We start from the raw sequence: 19,268 nt of genomic DNA on the forward strand, positions 1-19,268 counted from the left end.
AGAGTGATTAATCTGCAGTTGCAGAGAGAAAATCAACACCATACCCCAATACCGAGAGCTAATGGGAGATTGCATCTAAATCAAAGCACATTGATCAACGTGTAAAGTGAGTTTAGGTCCAGAGGGATTTAATGATGCATGTTTTGGAGATTTAATTAAGCCCAACTGTAATCCAACAACTGCCTGCAGGGAAACAAGCCATCCACAGTGAACTATTCCTCTCCCCCCGGCTCCTCTCCTCTCCTCATAACTCCTCCTGTCCACGGCGAAGAGTGGCCCCTCTGTTTTAAGACCACACGCCGTCACGGCTCCTCTCCTCCCCTGACCAAAAATAACTAAGCTCTCGCCACATATTCCACACGAACACACACAATCATGAATTTCCCCCCCTGTCTCATCACCGTCATGGCAGCCATAAAAGTATATGCACGGGATGTAAACGTTTAGGACGCCGACAGCGACCAGGATGTATAGTTAAGTTTATATCCTCTGGTGTTTAAACAGCGTGAAACCGAGGGGTTTGCGCTGAAACCTGATGTATTTTGCAGCGATTATGATCGGTGGGCTAGTTATGAACTTGGGCCAGGATGCCCCGGGCTACAATTTGAATCTGGGAGCCAGGAAACTGTTGGGAATCTTCCCCCTGAGTTTCTACCGGAGAGAAGTAACAAACAGCTTTTCAGCTCGCTCAAGGACTTCTTTGGCCTCGAAAAAAAAAAGAAACGTCTGTTAGATCGATGACGGAGCCGAATCATAAAAGGCTAAATAGAAGCTGGACATTTAGCCGTCTCCCCTCAAATTCTTGCCGGTTCAAAAGGAGCCCAAGGATATGCTCCATTTTGAACCCTTCCCCACACACATACAAAAAAAAATAAAAAATTCAGCACTGAAACACAGATGTGTTCTCATTTCAGCGTTTCCCACCGCTGCTTCTCTGACCTTCCATACTTTCCTTCTCTGATTTGAAATGGAGCGGATGGAAGGATCTGGTGATGATTCTGATTTGGAAGGCAGTTTGATTAAGGATGAGACCATATGTTTGGTTCCCCCACTCATCTTTCGGAAACCTGAAGCACAATTTAGGTTTTTCCAACTCGTTCAATCAACCAGCTGCGTTTAGAATCGCTTTAGCAAACACTCTTTATATCAGATGATGAAAAATTAGAGCTACCTTAACCAATTTGTTTAGTTACACTCCGAGAGCAAATTATCTACACAACAAACCCTACAAAATAAACCTACTGATTATCTGTGGTGACGCTTCAAGAAAAAAAAAAACATGCCTACAGTCTGAGCAGTAATTAGATTAAGACTACAGGAATGGAGACGATCAGGGTTGGACAGGGACATTAGGTGGTTTTTCCACCACACTGGGAGAGAGATGATACACTGGAATCCCGTTTATCCTCAGTTCAGTATTCACATATCAAATATATTCTAATACGGCTTATGAAGCTGAGATACCGATGCACAGTGATCCTCTACACACTATTGGACGGTGTTTACAAAGCGGACAATCCTGGAGCGCCATTTAATTTCCTTGCTGCTGATGAGGAAGACTGTGACTGTGCATATTAATGCATATTATAATGTGTTTCAACTATTAAAATATGCAAAGGTAAATGTTGGTAGAGGAGGCCTTCAGAATTTGTTAATTTTAACAATTTGCAAGTGGTTGTGGTCCCTAACCTCTGCAAATACTGGGGGTGGACTATGTTTTTTTGCTTTTGTTAAATAAACAAAATAAAATAATTACTGATGGAGAGTTTTAGTTGCATCACATGCCAACTGTTTGCTTGAAAGTGAAGGCCCATTTATGTCTTAGTATTTTATGTAGTTAGACTCATACTAACTACACTCTTTTTGCACCATTACAAGATGTTTAAGTGGTTGTTTTTCTTTAATTTTAATATTCACAATCCAAAATATGTGTACAGGAGTCAAACAAGGTTTTTGAATGCATAATAAAACAAATTAGGGTTGTAGCCTGAGGTGCTAATCGGAAAAATTGGTTGTGGATTCTGCACTAACTGAATCACCGGTCCATTTCATCCCAACACAACTCTACAAACACCACACACAAGACCACTAAGTCACAGCCTGAGGAGCTACAGCCAAACAGTAAACACACCAGGTCTGTACAGCAGTTCAAATTGGTCCACCTAAAAAAAAAAAAAGAAAAAAAAAATCCAGAGGAATGGAAAGTTTTAAAGACATATGGAGAGAGAATATACATGACCTTTCAGATGTGATTAAGAGAAAACCATGCGAGTGTCACTCAAAAGTCAACGTGCAACAAGAAACGCAGGTCATGTGAGGCCAGAGTTCACAGGGCAAACCTAAAAACTACCTTTGTGGAGCAGTTCTGGGTCTATGGGACCTCGGGTTTGGATTCAGCCCTGTGGGCAGTGCCACAGGGGCAGATTAATTTACTTCCATGAAGAGTGAAATGCATACAGAACATAAAAAAAACTGAAATAGATCTAGAATGAAGGAAAACTGTACCAATACAAAGTAAACATCTGAATTATATACACAAAAAAAAAAACATGTTAATTTGTTTTTTCGCATATTGCACCTGCGGCCACTGGAGTCCCTAAGCACCGCGGCTCCCGGGTCAACGGCCCGCGCCTCCAGCTCCTGCACCTCCTCCAGCAAAGTCTTCCTCCAAGTGCGACGTGTCCTGTGGAGAAGAAAAAAAAAAAAGGAAAAAAAAAAAGAAGTGAAACAAGGTCTGGATTACTTCGCTTTGCAGACACATGCAGCTAATAATCCGCTGTGCGTCAGTGTTGACATAGACTCAATATGGGTTATGTAAACGAGTCGCTTAACTTATACAGCCTGTGTGTAGATTTTATAATGTATTTATTTTAAACGTGCTCTACTTACGCAGCCCAAGCGAAGTCTTTGAGTAAACACGCGGTGGGCACCAGGACCAGACCCAGCCAGAAGTACCAGCACTGCATCACTTTACCAGCCTGCAATGACGACATACAGGCTACATTTGGTTTCACTTACGTTTTGATTTAAATTAAGATTTAACCCATTTTCTTTTTCCACCCTGAGCCCGTAAAACCTCACATACAGAGCCTCACAAAACAATCCCACCCTCTATCTTTTTCTCCTTTTATCTCCTTAAAACCACAAACTTTGATGATTTTATTGACCAGTACAAAGTGCAAGATTCAGGGTTCGTACACGTCGGCCACAGTAAGCTTCAAGCATTTTCAAGGCAAGTTTTCAAACCTTTCCAGTACTACACTTTGGAGATAAAAACAAAAAACAAACAAAAAAACCACAAACAGTTTCAAGTCATGACTAAGACTTTAATTTCTGTTGATAATGTCTTGTGACGTATTCTACAACAGTGACAAGGTGCATAAAAATATCACCAAATGCTATGTTTTAAAATGTCTCTCTCACACACTCTTTACATCTGATTGGTCCGAGAACAAAAGCACAAATTTAACAGATAAATTTACCCAATTTAAAATAAATAAATAATTTATGAATATAAGACTATCTTTGGTTCAATTGCACTGATTGATACGTTATTTAACTGTTAGGAATAATAAATATTAATTACAATGAAACAATCCAAACAAACTGCGTTAAGGTAAATGACGTTCCTGCTCAAATTAAATGCTTCAGCACAATACAAAGAAAGTTAGAAAAAGTATATCTAAAGAATGTTCTTGCCAAGTTTTCTGCCATTTAGTAAGTAGAAATAATTTTGGTAATTCTAACATACCTAAAAACAAGAAAAGTTCAGTCCGATTTAACTTCGGATAGTGAGAAAAACATCTGTGTGTCTTTATTAGGTGTATGTAAATATCTGGTTTCAACTAAGTACTGTAACATCTTCCAAATTTAGGCTTTTAAACAAACGTAAGATTGCACTTTACTACAAACCCACAGAGTTTGAATATCAAACAATTTCAGGGAGTTTATACAGAAAGCAGCTAATTGAAATTCAATTTGAATCTTTAAGGATTTCAAGCCCCCAAACACACCCAGGAGATTGTGCCAAGGAGAAAAATGATTCATAGTTTAAAAGTTTCTTAGTAAACAGAAATCTAAAATCCTTTTTCTTCTTCCATAATTAAGTTACTGCTTTGTGTTGGTCAACAACACAGAATCCCAATAAAATGCATTAAAGTTTATGGTTGTAACGAGGTTTTTCAACCATAAAAAGGTGATAAAATTCAAGGGTGGTGAAAACTTTTCCACAGAACTATATGTGGTAAAGATGATTAAGTTTTAAAGTGCATTAAGCACAGAGTGTGAAAATTAAACTCTTAACCCAACATATTTTGCAGCTTTCTCACAGCTTGTTTCTGCAACACAGAATGGATTCGCTGAAATCCTCTATTGCGAAACAAAACCCCCCTACCTGTCCGTGCAGTCCAGCTGCAACACGACTCATTGACCTTTGACCCCGTTCTCGGCCCGTCTCTCAAGATTAATCATGCATCCAGCCACTGTCTCACTGTGTCAGTCTGCGTGTCTCTCTCTGCTTCTTTACTCCCACACATCTTTTCTCCTGCAATTCCCTTCAATCTCTCTTTCGCAACCTTCTTTCAACGTTGGTGGCTGTTGTCTCTGCTGGTTGTCCTCACCTGCTGCTGCTAATCTTTGTCTTCTCCTTCTCACACAACTTTACAAAAGTCTGTCTGTAGCTATGAATATTTAGATCAATTGTCACCTCAAATCACACTCAGTGAGTTCCACTGCTTCAGTGGGTTTTACGTTCACAGACAGAGACGAAAGGGCCGGCGTTCAAACACTCGTTAAAAAAAAAAAAGAAAAAGATCCAACTTCCAGAGTGCTCAGTCCTTCATAGCTTATTTGAAAATAGAAAACCCTAAACTACTTTAAATTTGTGGATGTGGTCAGGATGAAGGAAGAAATGACAAAGGTGGAAAGAAAGGCATAGAGGAAGGAAAGACAAGAAAATTATGAAAGGAGGGAGGAAGAAGGGAAGGATAAGACAGGAAAGAAAGAGGAAAAAAAATCAGGGAAGTAACTAAAGAAGGAACACAAGCTGGGCATAAGGATGAAAAAGGAGGAAGTAAAGACAGTAGAAAAGAAGATAGGAAAGATGGAGAAAAGACTCATTCAAGAAAACCCAAGACGGATGGAGGAATCAAACAGGAATAAAAAGGATGAAGCAAGGACACAAACTCGGAGGTGATCACATAAGAAAGAGACATATAGAAAAAGAAAGACAACATTTAGACAATGGGATGAACAATGAAGTCTATAAATAGTATTATTTTCATGTCTGAAAAATAAGACATTTTCATTTAAATCAGCTAAGAACAATGAAGGTTTTTCACGTTTTTTTGTAACGGCTGACGGTGCCACCTAATGCCACCCTCAGTTATTCTGAGCACAACTATGCTGCGTTTCATCCTCCGCCGCCCTCCCCCCTGGACAAATGGACGCATAGATAGCCGGAGGAGGGGGAAATAAGAGAGGTAAGGGGGTAGTTAAGGGGGTTGTGATGGCTGAGTGTCTCCGACTCAGTCAGTCTGAGCAGCTGCAGGGATATTTGACCGCATTCCTGATTTCTGACACAAATTGAATTAATGGGCTGGAGAGAGTTGAGACGGTCCTGTTGCTTCTCCATGTCCACTCAGTGGGACGCCCAGTCCCACCCGGGTCTTTATCCCCAACCTCTGCAATCAGTCTCCCAATTAGGGGGTTCTTCAAACACTCTCCTCTCTCCCCTGCCCGACCCTCATCACAATCACCAGCAGCCCACCCTTATGAGTCAACACCTCCTCAGAGAGCAGTAAAAGACCGGAGTTCGGGTGACACGCAGCAGGTGTGGGGCTGTCCTCTGGGGTAAACGGCTCCCTCCTGGGGGGCTCCAGCAGCGCAGACAAAGAACACCCAAGTCTCTTAGACGCCAAGTAGTGCCCAACATGGAGAAAAGGTGGTTCAAAAGTAATGATATTCAGGGATAAACCGTTTTATGGAGAGTAAATTACCTGGCCCAGCATGTCGGGGGCGATCGGGATGGCGGGCCAGAACACTGAGTATACGGCAAAGAAGACCATCCAGAGCGCCATGCTTCCCCAAACGGCCAGGTGGGAAAACTACGACACAGACAAGGGAGGACAAGAACAAAAAGGGAGATTAGAGAGACAAGACGAGGTCAAATGGCTCTGAATATAGCCAACCTTTCCCTCCCTCCCTCCCTCCGTCCGTCCCCTGTCTTCATCCGTCTCTGTGATGTGCTGTAAGGGGACACTGTGTGAATTCCAGCGGGACCTCACTTCATTACTCCCAGACTGTTGTGTGGACAGCTGAACGGACAAAGGTGTCAGCGCCTTGCTGTCTGTCCTGCCAGTCTGTCACTCCGGCAGCAGGAACTAGCTAAATAATGTCACCGTTACAGCTGGAGCTCCTGTTTTCCCAAACTTTACCACCACTTCTGTCGGTGGTTAAGAACTGAAAGCCAACACCTCGTGTTTAGGATCATGAACAGTTTAGAAAAGTGACCGGCCTGATGGAAACTTGGAAATTGCGCTTTTTTTCTGTAAACAAACCGAACATAAAGGCTACCAGGCAGCATTATTTTTGGCATCAGTGAAGCATTCTATTTAAATAGACAATATTTTCTACAAATGCTGGGACATGTTTATGGTTCAGTCAGGCTTCAACAGACAAAGAGATTTTCTGCAGAAAACAGGAAGGCTGAATAACTTACTGCCAAGTTCCTCTGTTATATCCTTTTTTATAGCCTTCAATCGCAGCTTGTTAAAGAATACGCTGGGACTGGAAATGTTGGCGAAATTATATAAATTTCACAGCTCCATAAATAAAGTAGAAGTAATATTTTAGCTGGAAAATGATGATCAATCATCGGTAGTCTTCTATAACAGTTTATAAAAAACCCCAAAAGAGGACAGTGAGTTGAATAAAACATTTTTTTCCCGGGAACACAGAGGACATCTGCACTCTACGTTAGCAATGTCAAATTCACTCCATTTTCCTCTTGGTGTTTCTAACTGTAATATCAGTCTGATGGATGGTTCGGGGTGTTTTTCTGCTTCGCCATGCTCTGCTGGAGCAACTATGATCTTCCTTTGTTCCTTTCAAGATGAATCTCTCAGAGCATATTTAGCATCCGTCTCAGCTGCTTCGCAGTAAGATCTCCAGACTCGAGGGTTAATCTATCATCATTTGGATGTTTCCTAGACTCTGTTTTTGTACATATGAAATACTGCCGAGAAAGAAATGAAAACACTCATGAAGTGGAAGGGAGAAAGCTGTAAGAGAAGCTGCATTTAGAGAAAACCCACAAGATTTTCCTCGACTATGGAGAGAACTGACATTTTAAAAAGAAACAAACTACAATATCCTTTTTATTTAAGAGCAAAATATTGCACATGTGGCTCAGTTTATTAAGGGGTGTTAATGCTCCTACCCTGGTCCAAGCGGTGGTCTCCATTCCAGCTTTTAGACAAACTGTAACGACCACATACTGCAAAGAGACACACAAACACCAGGAGCGGACAGGCACACAAACAAAAACAGAGAAAGAAACAGGAGACCGTATTAGAATGCTGGCGACTGTGGAGACAATAAACATTAATGCTGTACAGTAAACTCAGCAACGTCTGTTAAAATACCCCGGACCCCCTACCAGCACCTCTGTGCAAACACAGGACAGACAGGATTCCTACATAGTTCCCTTATAAAAATTCCAGACTTCTCCAAGACTCCACTTTCCAGAGATTAGTCCTCCACATTGAGTCAAAAACATAAAATATTAAAGTTCACAATGAATTTATGGCAGAGTAAACTAAATGGAGACAGAACACATGGACTGAGGGAAGGGAAGGAAGGAATAGAGAGGAAGGCAGGAAAGAAAGGAGGAGCATAAAGAAAGGAAAACCAAACGTGACAAAGATGGAGATGATCACGGAGGATGGTTGGTGGAGTCAAAGTGTTACTTTCAAACATGAAATTAACCAACTTCAGAAAGAGGACTGGCCAAACATCCATCAAATTATCTTTGACTAATAAGTATGTAGTTTTCTGCAATGCGCCGAAAGACATTTAATCAAACATTAGTTTTATCCGCCATGTAAAATTTTGGTCTGAGGAATTTTATGGGGGGAAACAAAGGGGGCCAATTCCAGCATATGCATCAAGTTCTTAGGTTTAAAATGTACAGAAGTCGTCGACTCATTCCACCCCTAAAAAGCAACAATTCAAATGCATCTTTGAAAGCCAAGAATGAATACATGACACAAATCTGCAGAAAATAAATAAATAAATAAATAAATAAATAAATAAATAAATAAATAAAGAAATAAAGAAAGAAAGAAAGAAAGAAGCTTACCGTGTAGACCATGTTTCCTGCAAACAGGTAGTCGTTTCCCTGGCCGTTACTAAACGGGGAATCTGTGGACCACACATGTAAAGCTTTGTTAACCAGAACTGGCTTTATATTATAAAAAAAATTTGTGGGAGTTGCTTACCGTGCTCCAACATTTTGAGCGGAAACCAAAAGAGGATAATTGAATGAATCAGTGCATTGATACAGTGTCCCCAAAATACCTGGAAGAAGGTGTGAGAAACCTGGTCAGAAACGGCCAGCAGACCTCCAAGACAAAGTCAACAGTTTTCTTGGGAGTTTGTTGAAAAGCAACTGAACACAAGTCACCAGATCATCTCGACATGGACGAGGTTCGTCCAGTGCGACATGCATTTTTTTGACTGATGTGACCTATACCCTTAAAGGCGACCTATAATACCTCACAGCTTCAATTTCCTGCCTACTGTTCTATTTCTCATTTTCTAGAATGTCCAGGAGACATTGACCTCTGTTGCTTGATATTTGTACCTCAGGGAAACAGAACACATCCTATAAAATAAACATAACAGAAGCATTTTTGTACCGTTATGTTTTACTTTTTGGACTAATCTGTCATATTCCGAGTCATAGAAAAAAAAAATTCACTGGTGCTTTTGTTTGTTTATTCTCAATGAATGAATGTAGTTAAATCAGGTTTCAAATCAGGATTAAGTTAAATAAAATAGAAATTTATTTTAAAAGTTTTTACATATTTTTTTTAACCAGAGAAGCAAATGGATAGCACTTACAGGTCTTGCATGTAAAAAAAAGTAATGAAAAAGCAATTTCTTATAGTAAAGTGCAACATTCACTATGTGTCACCAAAAGTTGCCTTCTGTGCAGTACACGCACACACACACACACACACACACACACACACACACACACACACACACACACACACACACACACCCACACACACACACACACACCCACACACACACACAGCAGGCTAAAATGAAAGAGTTTCTTATTCCACAGCTGCGAATTTCATTAAGTCTTCGTTTACTTGCCTCAGATCCCAACCCAGCACCCAGCATCACTCATCAAATCACAAACATCCACAACAAGCTCAATGCAGACCGGGAAAAACGGGGATAAACACGTTCTTCCACACGCATACCTTGGTGTTGAAGCCCTCGGCATTCTGGGTTATCCTGTAGAGCTGTGGGAAGCGGAGCATGTTCTGCTGGCTGCATGGTCGATCAAAGATCCCCAAAGTGAACGGGGGCAGCGCGGTGAATATCTGCAGAAAGCACACACATGCTTTGCTGAGCAGTCATTGTTCTTATCAGATGGTCAGTGCTAAAAAGGAATTCCATAATGTTTTAAACACAGAGGAGCCCCCAAGGCATCCGCAGCCAGATGCAGCGCACACACAGAGTCGCCAGGGCGAACACAAGCACGCTCCCACCCAGACATGCATCCATGCAGACGTCTCTGGCATGAGGACAGAGCAGCGATAAGAAGACAGAGTGCTTGAGATCCGTGGAGAGATAGGCAGAGAGCAAGAGAGACGACTAGGTGAAAGTGTAGGAGGTTCTCACCACATTGTAGAGGCCTATGCACCAGCGCTCGAAAAGGATCTGACCGGAGAAGCCGTTCACAAACGCAAACCAGAGCTGGGACACAGACAGAGGGGTGAGAGGTGACGAGAGGAGCAACGTCTGCAGGTAAAGCTAACTTTTTGTAAGAGATGATGGTGGAAACAATGCAAAGACATGGGTAATTGTGTCTCTCTTAAAGGAATGACATGGAAACCTGGACGTAACCTTTGCAAACACATTAGGGCATGAATGCCAAAAACTTTTCGGATTGTAAAGAAACACGTGAGCTCATCTTTTTTCAGGGAGGGCTCACTCATATGACTTTCACATAAATTATTGCACTATGATCGTGTTTATTGAGCTATTTTTTCTCATTTCCAGAGGGTCAACAGTAAACAACAAATATGTGCATATTCTCAAATTAATATCTTCAATTGGCTGAATATTTGTTTACTATGATTGGTAGAATTGGTAAAAATGCTCTTAACAGGTAGGTTTCCTTGCAAAGATTCAGCTTTTGAGCTTTCCTCATAGTCAGAACCTTCGTTGACATCGGTTTTCCCAGTTCCTTAGTTATTAGAAAATTCCCAATAATTTGAGGGCACCAGTTTGGGTCAGATGGTTGAAAGCTGGACGTAAATTGATGTTCTTTTGAACATCAATCTACATCAAAAGCTACAACGCAGTTTGTCTTGTTTGGCCCAGAATGCGTCGCTGGACTCCCACAACGTGAGACAATCAGAGAAACGTGCATTTACTGGTAAAGAACCGTGGTTGGAACCGGCGCCGGGCAACGGCCAGCGCCTCCTGTGAGAACCTGCACCTGCTGGCGTCCTTCTACAGCAGAGCGAGTTGCTGGGAGTGAGGACAGCTGACCAAGGACAGCAGAACCCTTCATCTAATAAAGACAATCCAATCATCTTTCAGGCATTTCCCAAAATGTGACTACTACTTCCTGTGCAATAATCCCTAGTAAAAAACCCAACACCAAGTCTTTCTTTTTGCAGGGATTATTTGGTTCCCAGATGACAAATACATGAAACATGTAATTCAAGTACGTGCACACACAGCAGCTGACCTCAAGGGCCAATGTTTTGCCATGGCTGATGTAAAGACTCTTTCAAAGTGTGTATATATATATATATATATATATATATATATATATATATATATATATATATATACTGTGTGTGTGTGTATATGCGTGTGTGGAAAGGAGACAGAAAGCAGACACCAGAAGGGCACCTCGTCCGTCACTGTCAGCCATGTCGACAAACAGCTGCTGAATGTCTCTGTTAATGTAGCCGAGTGGGTGTGTGGGCTCCTACCTCGATAATGTAGAGGACCACATTCTTGTAGAAACAGTAGAGGATGCACTTGGTGACGCGGTTGTAGCTCCACGCCCCGTGGACCAAAAGGAGTTTCTCCAGATAGGAGAACTGAGGAGGCACAAATGAGAGACAGAAATGCCTCTGGTCATGTGAGAAATACAAGAGCTGGAATGAAAAACTTCAGGCAGAGGGCGAACGAAGATGTAAAGATGGCGACCAAGACGAGAAAAAGTTTCAGCAAATAGATGCTTAAGGATCTTTAAAATGAACCTGATAAACAGTAGATGAGCTACTTTAATATGGTTTCTGTATGTATTGCCATTTGATTAGTATTGACATCAATATACGTATCCAAAGAATCACTAATAAACACTAGTTGTGCACACAGCCTCTATGCGGTGAATTGGAAAAGCTTGCTTAATGGCTCTGAATGTTTTTGAAGCACATTTAGAGCTTTTTACATGTAAAGAAGCAAAATGGCGAAAAGCTACTTTTAATAAAACTGCATTGCCAAGATAGAAATAATAAATGTGATTTGCTCCAATTGATGCATAGACTATTCTCTATCCGCGGTTTAGGTTTGCATTGAGGCAGAAAGATCTTAATACCCAGTTAAGATTTATTTATAACAACCCTCATTGTCATTACGACATTGCAATATCCAGTGACATTATTGTGCAGGCCTCCTCGGTGTGCTTTTATAAAAGCTTAACCATTTTCCCCTGAACAATATTTTCCAAATGGGATCCTGCAGAAAGAGATCATCCCAAACTTTGACTTCTCCCATTTCTCCCTTCTTAATTTGGGTCATTAGTTTGTTTAGTGGTCAAAGACAACATACAGAGTCTGTAATTCTGACTCAAAGATGGAAGATCCTGACCTCAAGCCACTAAATTGCTACTGCATATTAAAGTGTTGTAATAATTACAGCAACAAATTAGTTTTTTCCCCCCCATTTTCAATGGTTTGTATCTAGCCGTCACAAACAGCACTGTATTGTTGGCATTCCTCAGAAAAGTATTCACGCTGAACATTTAGTCAACAACAAACTTCCTTTTATGTGGTAGAGAAAAGTGATGAAACTTTGTAAAGAGGAAGGAAAACAATAAATGGTTTTCATTCAGTACAACTAACTGCCTTCAGCTGATTAGTAAATCGAGTTCACTTGTGCATAGTTTTATTTCAGTATAAATACAATGCACTGTGTCTCTGCCACATAAAATGCTAATAAGATACTCTGTAGTTTGTCGTCACATCACTAAATGTGGAAAGGTTTAAGACGTATAAATACTCCTGCAAAGACTGCTGAGTAATGCATTTGCCATTAGTGTCGTTTAATCGCTTACAGTAGTTAACCTTTATTTTTTCAACAAAATACAGCTTCCTTTTATATTTAGGAAACCTCCAATCACCTCCAGTTGTAAATATATGTTAAAGTGCTTTTTAAGGGGTTCCCGTGCCGATAAGACCATTTATAAAATCTCAATTTGGGACATCTAAGAGTACTTTGTCTTTTGAAAAACCTTAAGCCACCATATTTGTTTTCAACTTTAGACTCATTAAACTTGTTGTCTTCTGCTCTTGTTGACATCAGTGGTGGTATAAAATATACATTTTTCATTTTGACTTGTGTTTTGTGGATTCTTACATCTGTGGACAGTTATCAAAACTGAAGAAAGCAAGGACACAATTTAAGTTTACATAAAATATCCATCCATCTTCTGTACACCCTGGTCCCTTAGTGAAGTAGGGAGGGTTTACATAAAATATGATAAAAATTTTATTTCTAAAAATGCTAACACATGCATTCATTGTTTATTAACTTTACATTTACTGCAACACAAAACACTGCCTCCTAAAATAATGGACACCAAAGTGAATATGTGTGAAATCTTTATACCTGCATCTGCTTGTGTTTTGACTACTATTGCATTGGCTTAGTTTATACTGTAAAGGCCTGTTGAGAGCAATGTTTTCATATGGAAAACATGATACTTCACTGATCTTTGTAAGTGAAATCTCCTTTCATTCCCTCCCCTGGGGTGATGTTAAAGAGCAGGATGAGGGGAAGAGCCAACAGCCAGAACTCAGTAACTGAAGACGTTTCAACAGCGTCAACAACTTTTGCGTCAACAGTCATTTTTAAGAAAAAACTACATAAATGCTTGAAAATGTTTGATACTTTACACTTAAACACTTTGTCATTTCTACCCAGCCATTAGCTTGGTTTTAGGAAACTGCTTCATGCTGTACCCGTCTGCAAAGTTTTAGGTGACTTTGTGGAATCCTTGGACACATTTTACACCATTAACAAAGCTTTCAAGCTGTAAACACTAACATTTTGTTCCCTGAATCATCGGCTGGTTTTTCCGATGATACATCTGGTCGTAAGCAGACCCGTACTCAGAAATGAGTTGGTGACCGGAGGTTGTTAGTTGACTAACCAGTGTTTCCTCACACCGGTAAACACACGGCTCTATGTTCATTAAATGTTAAGACATGACTGCTGTGAGAGTGAGAGACATTAGAATGATAACAGGAAGGCTCTGACACTTATAATGTCGTTGGCCTTTTGGAAATCTCAGTTAAGGTAAAAGTTTATATTCTCTTACAAATACATGCAGAGACATTTTGAATTATATTCTTAAAATCTACTTGTATTACAGTCTTTAAAAAGAAACAAGAAATCTTCTCCCACCTGTGCGATAGAGTAGTCTGAGGAATTGGTGGCCTGCATGCCCTCGTTGCCGCTGATTCCCACCCCAACATGAGCCGTCTGAATCATGCCCACATCATTCGCTCCGTCACCTATTGCCAGAGTGATGGCTTTCACATGCTTTTTCACCATGTCCACGATCTCAGACTTCTGCAGCGGTGACACTCTGTAGGGAGCAGATGGAGAGTTTCTGGTTAATATTAAATGGATGCAGCTGCCTGAACTGGGGATTAAATCGGAAGGTAAATGTATTTTAAAAGAAGGTGTAAATTGAATCAGTCTTTAATGCAAACAAAGCCAGCAGACATGAGAGAGCCGATTGCTGATTAGGCAAATGCTCACTTCTCTGCTAAACAGATTTGGTGACAGTCATCCTTGATGTGTGTTTATGACTGCATGCATCTTGAGCGGGGTGTGTTTAGGGAGCTTCCAGGGGTACTCCACCCTCTTGACCCGTATCACTGATACTCGGCCTATAACCGGTTCTGTTTCTTCACTGACAAAAGAAGACAGCAGAAGGCTCAATTACAGGTGCTTCCCTGAAGGACGCTGAGGGAGGATGGCAAGGTGTCAGGCTGCATTTATTGAGCCACCGAGAAGACTCATGGTTACTGACGGGTTTCTATGACATTTATATTTAATAGTCCTACATATTATTGCTTTATGCTTGGCTTTCACTTAGAAACTCAATGTAACTGGTTTCTAATTAATGTCAAGACTCATTGAGTTTTGACACCATCTTGCAAAAGCACTAATGCCTCTTCTATGATCTGAAATGTTTCCACATTACTACTATTTAGTGACCAACATAAAGTATTGAGACAATGGTTTTCATTTTTTTTTTTTCAATTTAAAGTAGCATTGCATAACGTAATCAACCTCTATAATCAAATACTTTCCAGAACAACCATTTGCTGCAGTTACAGGTACAAGACTAAAACAGTCATAAAGGAAAGGGTAATATTTTCCACCTGCTCTATCCATTTCCTTCACCCTCATCATTCATTTCCCTGTATCTGAAGGAAAGCTTCCATGGTGACTGTATGATGCTTTTATAATGTAAAGCACTTTCAACTGCCTTGTTGCTGAAATGTGCTATACAAATAATAATTAAAAAAAACTTGACTTCTATGCAGCATGATTGTGCCACTACTGTGGATCACAAAGAAAACAGATTGTGCCAAACTATAAATGCGGCTTCTTGTTTATTTTCTACATTTCTTTTTGCAATATTTTCACAGAAGGCCAGAATTTTGGAGTGCATGAGTAAATGTTACATCAGCAGATTGTTCAACCTGAGCTGTGGATCTTTGCAGCTCCTCCAGAAGCACCTCTCAGCTGCTTCGTTGATCAAGGCTCCCTTATCCATTATTTAGGAGAGTCATGATTTGTTGTGTCACATACTCTTTCCATTTTAGAATGATGGCTTGAAAACTGCTTTGACTAGAGATTTCCTGATGCGATCCCAAGAAGCGGATCTATCCATTTTTCAAATGGTAGTTCTCAAATTCGCCGCCAAAATTCAGCTTCAGATCCCTCTTTTTAAGAGTACAGTGTTTGCTTTCACATCTCTTGTGAATCATGCAGCTGTGTTTTGAATATTTTATTTTTTAAATCACAAACTGTATGTGCATTCCTTGACAAACTCTATTCTTGGTCATGCACACAGTTTTGTTGATCTCAAAAAAAGAGAAACTATATTCTTTGTTCAACAATTTACACAAAAAAGGCACCATCTTGGCAAAAAAAAAGTTTAGATCAATAATTCACTACTCATGCTAATGTTTCAAATTTCTTCAGCTTCCTTCCAGAAACAAAATATAACTTGTGTAATAAACAACCGTGGGCCACACACACAGTGTTTGCATTCTCAGAAGTTGCACCCTGGAGTGAATTTGTCCTTAAGAGTGTGTAAAAAGCCCTCTGTCAGTTTCCAGTTAAGTTGCAGCCAAGCTCTTAAGAGAGTTTCATCATGTACCATCTGAAAAATGTACAGTGAAAACAGATCGGTCTCATAGGAGGAAACATGGCAGCAACGTGATACAAGAACCGGGATTAGAGATGAAGTGCAAAGGAAGTAAAGCACTTGTAATTGTAGAAGCTCTTGTTGAGCATCAAGCAGATAGATTCTCCATATTTTTTATTTTTGCATGAGCTTTCTTAAAATATTGAACAGATTCAGACATGTATTACAGGCCTTTTGAGGAGTTGCTTACACAACAAAAATCTTAATGTTGTAACACAAAAAAGGCACCATTTAATTGTTTGGAGCTTATACTAACCAGCAAATAAGACAGTTGAATAACTTCAACTACAAATTATTTAGTCTTTGTTTTACTCTCTCACTGACAGTGTGGCATCAACTGATCGGTTACTGCAAGAAGGTGGGACAAAAACGCAGAAAGAAAAGAAACTATTGATGCAGAATGAAGCTGCATCAATGGAAGTTTTTTTTTTTAAACAAACTTTCTCAAATGCATCTTTACTTGCAGAGCAATGAAAGAGTGAAACTCTTTACCATTAACACTTAAAAGGGCCAACACTTGGTCAAAAAGCCCCTTACGCATTTTTTTAATTATTGATGGCACTTGACTAAATGTTTCAATTGTTGACTGTGTTCTATGACTTTGTATTGTTGTGTTTTTATGATGCGAAGCACTTTGAAATGCTATGTTGCTGAAATGTGCTATACAAATAAAATTTGACTTGATTTGATGCATTTGTCCCTCTGTCAATCTCTGTGCTACTGACAACTGCTTGTTTTCATGGCTGAATTTCTTAAAGAAAAATCGGAATCGGCTAAAGTCTGCATCGGCGGATTAAACTGGAGATCGGAAATCGGCCGCAGTTCTTTGTGGGTCAAACTCTAGTAGTAACTATCAGTTGCTTCCCTGTCAGTAATGAATGAGGTGACAATCAAATAGCTTTAGTTAAGCTATAATATTTTCTTGAAAGACACAAAGTCTCTCTGAAAGCTGCAGTTAAAAAGAAGGAAGTGTGAATCCTGGAGGCCAGGTTAAAGTGAGCAATCCCCTTCCACGTGTGCGAGTCCTGTGATAACGACGTTACAAAATTAGATTATAGCCAGCTGCATGAGGCATCACATGGCCAGTGAACAACATGAGTTGATTTTTATGACTAAATTAAATTACAGGCATATTGTACGTCGATCCCGTCCTCAGGAGGCACTTAAATGAAGCCCACGAGCTACAAAGAATCAATTTGGACCATTCTTCAGATGAGCTAAATAACCAGCTCCGAGTGGTTTTCTTGCACTCATGAAATCATGTGCAAAAGTTTGCTGTTCCAATGACATGAACCCTCTTAGAACCCACATCACCCAACCACCACAGGAGAGCATCAGGAACTAAACCTCAGCTGCCTCACTTCCGAGGCCATTAAGGAAGGATGGGATCTATCTCTGCCCTCCGCTTTTCCTGTTTCTGCATCTGAAGTGCGCGCTCCTGCATCTCTTGGCCTCTGACCACAAATCTCTCTTCATCTCCGCCTCTAGCTTCCCTCTAAACACGGCCAACAGAGTCTGGGATTGTGTAAAGTGGAGCTGGGAAGATGAAAGGCTCCCGAAAGCTCTTCACGGTGGAGCTGAGCAGAAAATAAGCAGCCGCTAAGTCCTCCTATAAACAAACGCACAGTGAAGTCAGGAACCCAAGCGTACCGAGCACTCGACCCAACGGCCCCCTGAGAGCGAGACACACACACGCACGCACGCACACCATTCCCCCACTTTGATTCATCATACACAGAAGATCATAACTCATCTCAGACAATTTTAATGAAATTCAAATCTAGGTCTCATCATATGCATAAATACCTCCTCACTAGAGAAATCTAAAAAAAAAATCCTGGTTCCTTGTTGAGGAGATGGGGTCTCCCTTGGGATGCATGATAAATCCAAGCAAACAGTTCTGTTTCATTGAACAACCTTATTTTTTTAATGCAAGTTTATCTGATCGTTGGATTTTAAATTTAGCTTCACATCATTTAACCATCGACAGTAATTTTGATAAAAGGCTCCTTGTTGTTCGGCAGATTCCTTAGTGTTTAAAAATATCTTCTGTGTGCAATTTGGACTAATTTGTCTTTGATCAAAGACGACAGCATAACTACAAGATTAAAAACATCTACCAAATGTCACCATAATCTCATTGTTTTAGAGTAAATACAGTCACATTTTGATATCTTGTGTATTAGAAGATATAGCCAAGCTAAAATTTAACAAGTTTTCCTAAGTTAAAACAGCATATAGTTTGTTTGCTTCAATAGAACCAATGGTGGAAATATGTACAATTAAAGTTACAATCCCAGTTTTGGAGGTTTGCAAACTCAAAATCAAAAGATGGCTACTGTTACAGATTATTGTTCAGTCAGGAAATTTTTCCATGTTCTTCAAAGTAAAATGGTTGATGAACAAAGTACAACCATAATAAAAACATTAACTAATATCTTAGCTCAATATAATGTTTAACCTTAACATCGTAATAATAAAAATTACACTAAAGAAAACGTATGTCTTCATAAGCAAGGTCTAAAAATTGAGCTTAGCCTCACTAATGTTAAAGACGATAAAAACAGTAAAAAAAACAAACTGCTGGAACCTAATCTCCACTTAAGCTTCATGTTTATGAACAAACTAATGTTAGCACAACAGTAAAGCTAGCTGCTACAGGAAATTAGCAAAAAAAAAAATCTGTTTAGAGTGGATATCTTTAAAGTTATGACATTGTTTATGATTCGTTAATTTTTATCATGTGAAAAACATCTTGGGTGATAATTTTAGTGATCGTCTTTAGTAGTTTTCAGTTTTGTTATGGGCTGCTGATTCAACTTATCATGGCTAACCAATATAGTATGCTAACTGCGAATACACACAGACAGCATAAGTTACATTTTATAACAAGTGTATTTTGATCTGGTGGTATAAATTTGTGTATTTCAGCACAGACAGCTGCTATAGAAAGTTTAAAGTCTTGTGACTCAAAACTTATGCAAGTATTTATGATCAATAGATTATTATTATTATTTTTTGGCCAATGTGGAAATCATTTTGGGATATTCCAATGTTAATCATTTTAATATTGGATTGATATTGGAGTCATTTGTGCCTGTGTAAAAGCCAGTGTTAGCATTGCAGCACAGCTAGCTCTTAAGGGAAGTTAGAAAAGCTGGAGTTTAAAAATCCTCAAGGATGTATTTGATCTGTGACTTCTGTGGAGTTGAGTACGCCTGTGGGAATCATAAGGATGCAGCTTTATTGTTAGAGGTAAAAAGCAAACACTAGT

At 39.8% G+C, this 19,268-nt stretch overlaps 1 protein-coding gene across 8 annotated transcripts in view; it reads right to left on the bottom strand.

The window, feature by feature from the left end:
- Positions 1-19,268, bottom strand: part of atp8a2 (ATPase phospholipid transporting 8A2) — a 64,993-nt gene that overhangs the window by 1,969 nt on the left and 43,756 nt on the right. For all 8 annotated transcript variants that reach the window (XM_017301910.2, XM_017301907.2, XM_008396309.3 and 5 more), the window contains 10 exons: positions 13,951-14,134; positions 11,250-11,360; positions 9,922-9,996; positions 9,498-9,620; positions 8,499-8,577; positions 8,360-8,421; positions 7,439-7,495; positions 5,997-6,104; positions 2,890-2,978; positions 2,579-2,683 (listed from right to left, as the gene is read on the bottom strand). In XM_017301910.2, the coding sequence (XP_017157399.1) occupies positions 2,579-2,683; positions 2,890-2,978; positions 5,997-6,104; positions 7,439-7,495; positions 8,360-8,421; positions 8,499-8,577; positions 9,498-9,620; positions 9,922-9,996; positions 11,250-11,360; positions 13,951-14,134 (993 nt within the window). The remainder of the gene's footprint in view (positions 1-2,578; positions 2,684-2,889; positions 2,979-5,996; positions 6,105-7,438; positions 7,496-8,359; positions 8,422-8,498; positions 8,578-9,497; positions 9,621-9,921; positions 9,997-11,249; positions 11,361-13,950; positions 14,135-19,268) is intronic.

The sequence above is a fragment of the Poecilia reticulata genome, chromosome 20 (assembly GCF_904066995.2).
Source record: "Poecilia reticulata chromosome 20, P_reticulata-male-v2, whole genome shotgun sequence".
NCBI lineage: Eukaryota > Metazoa > Chordata > Actinopteri > Cyprinodontiformes > Poeciliidae > Poecilia > Poecilia reticulata.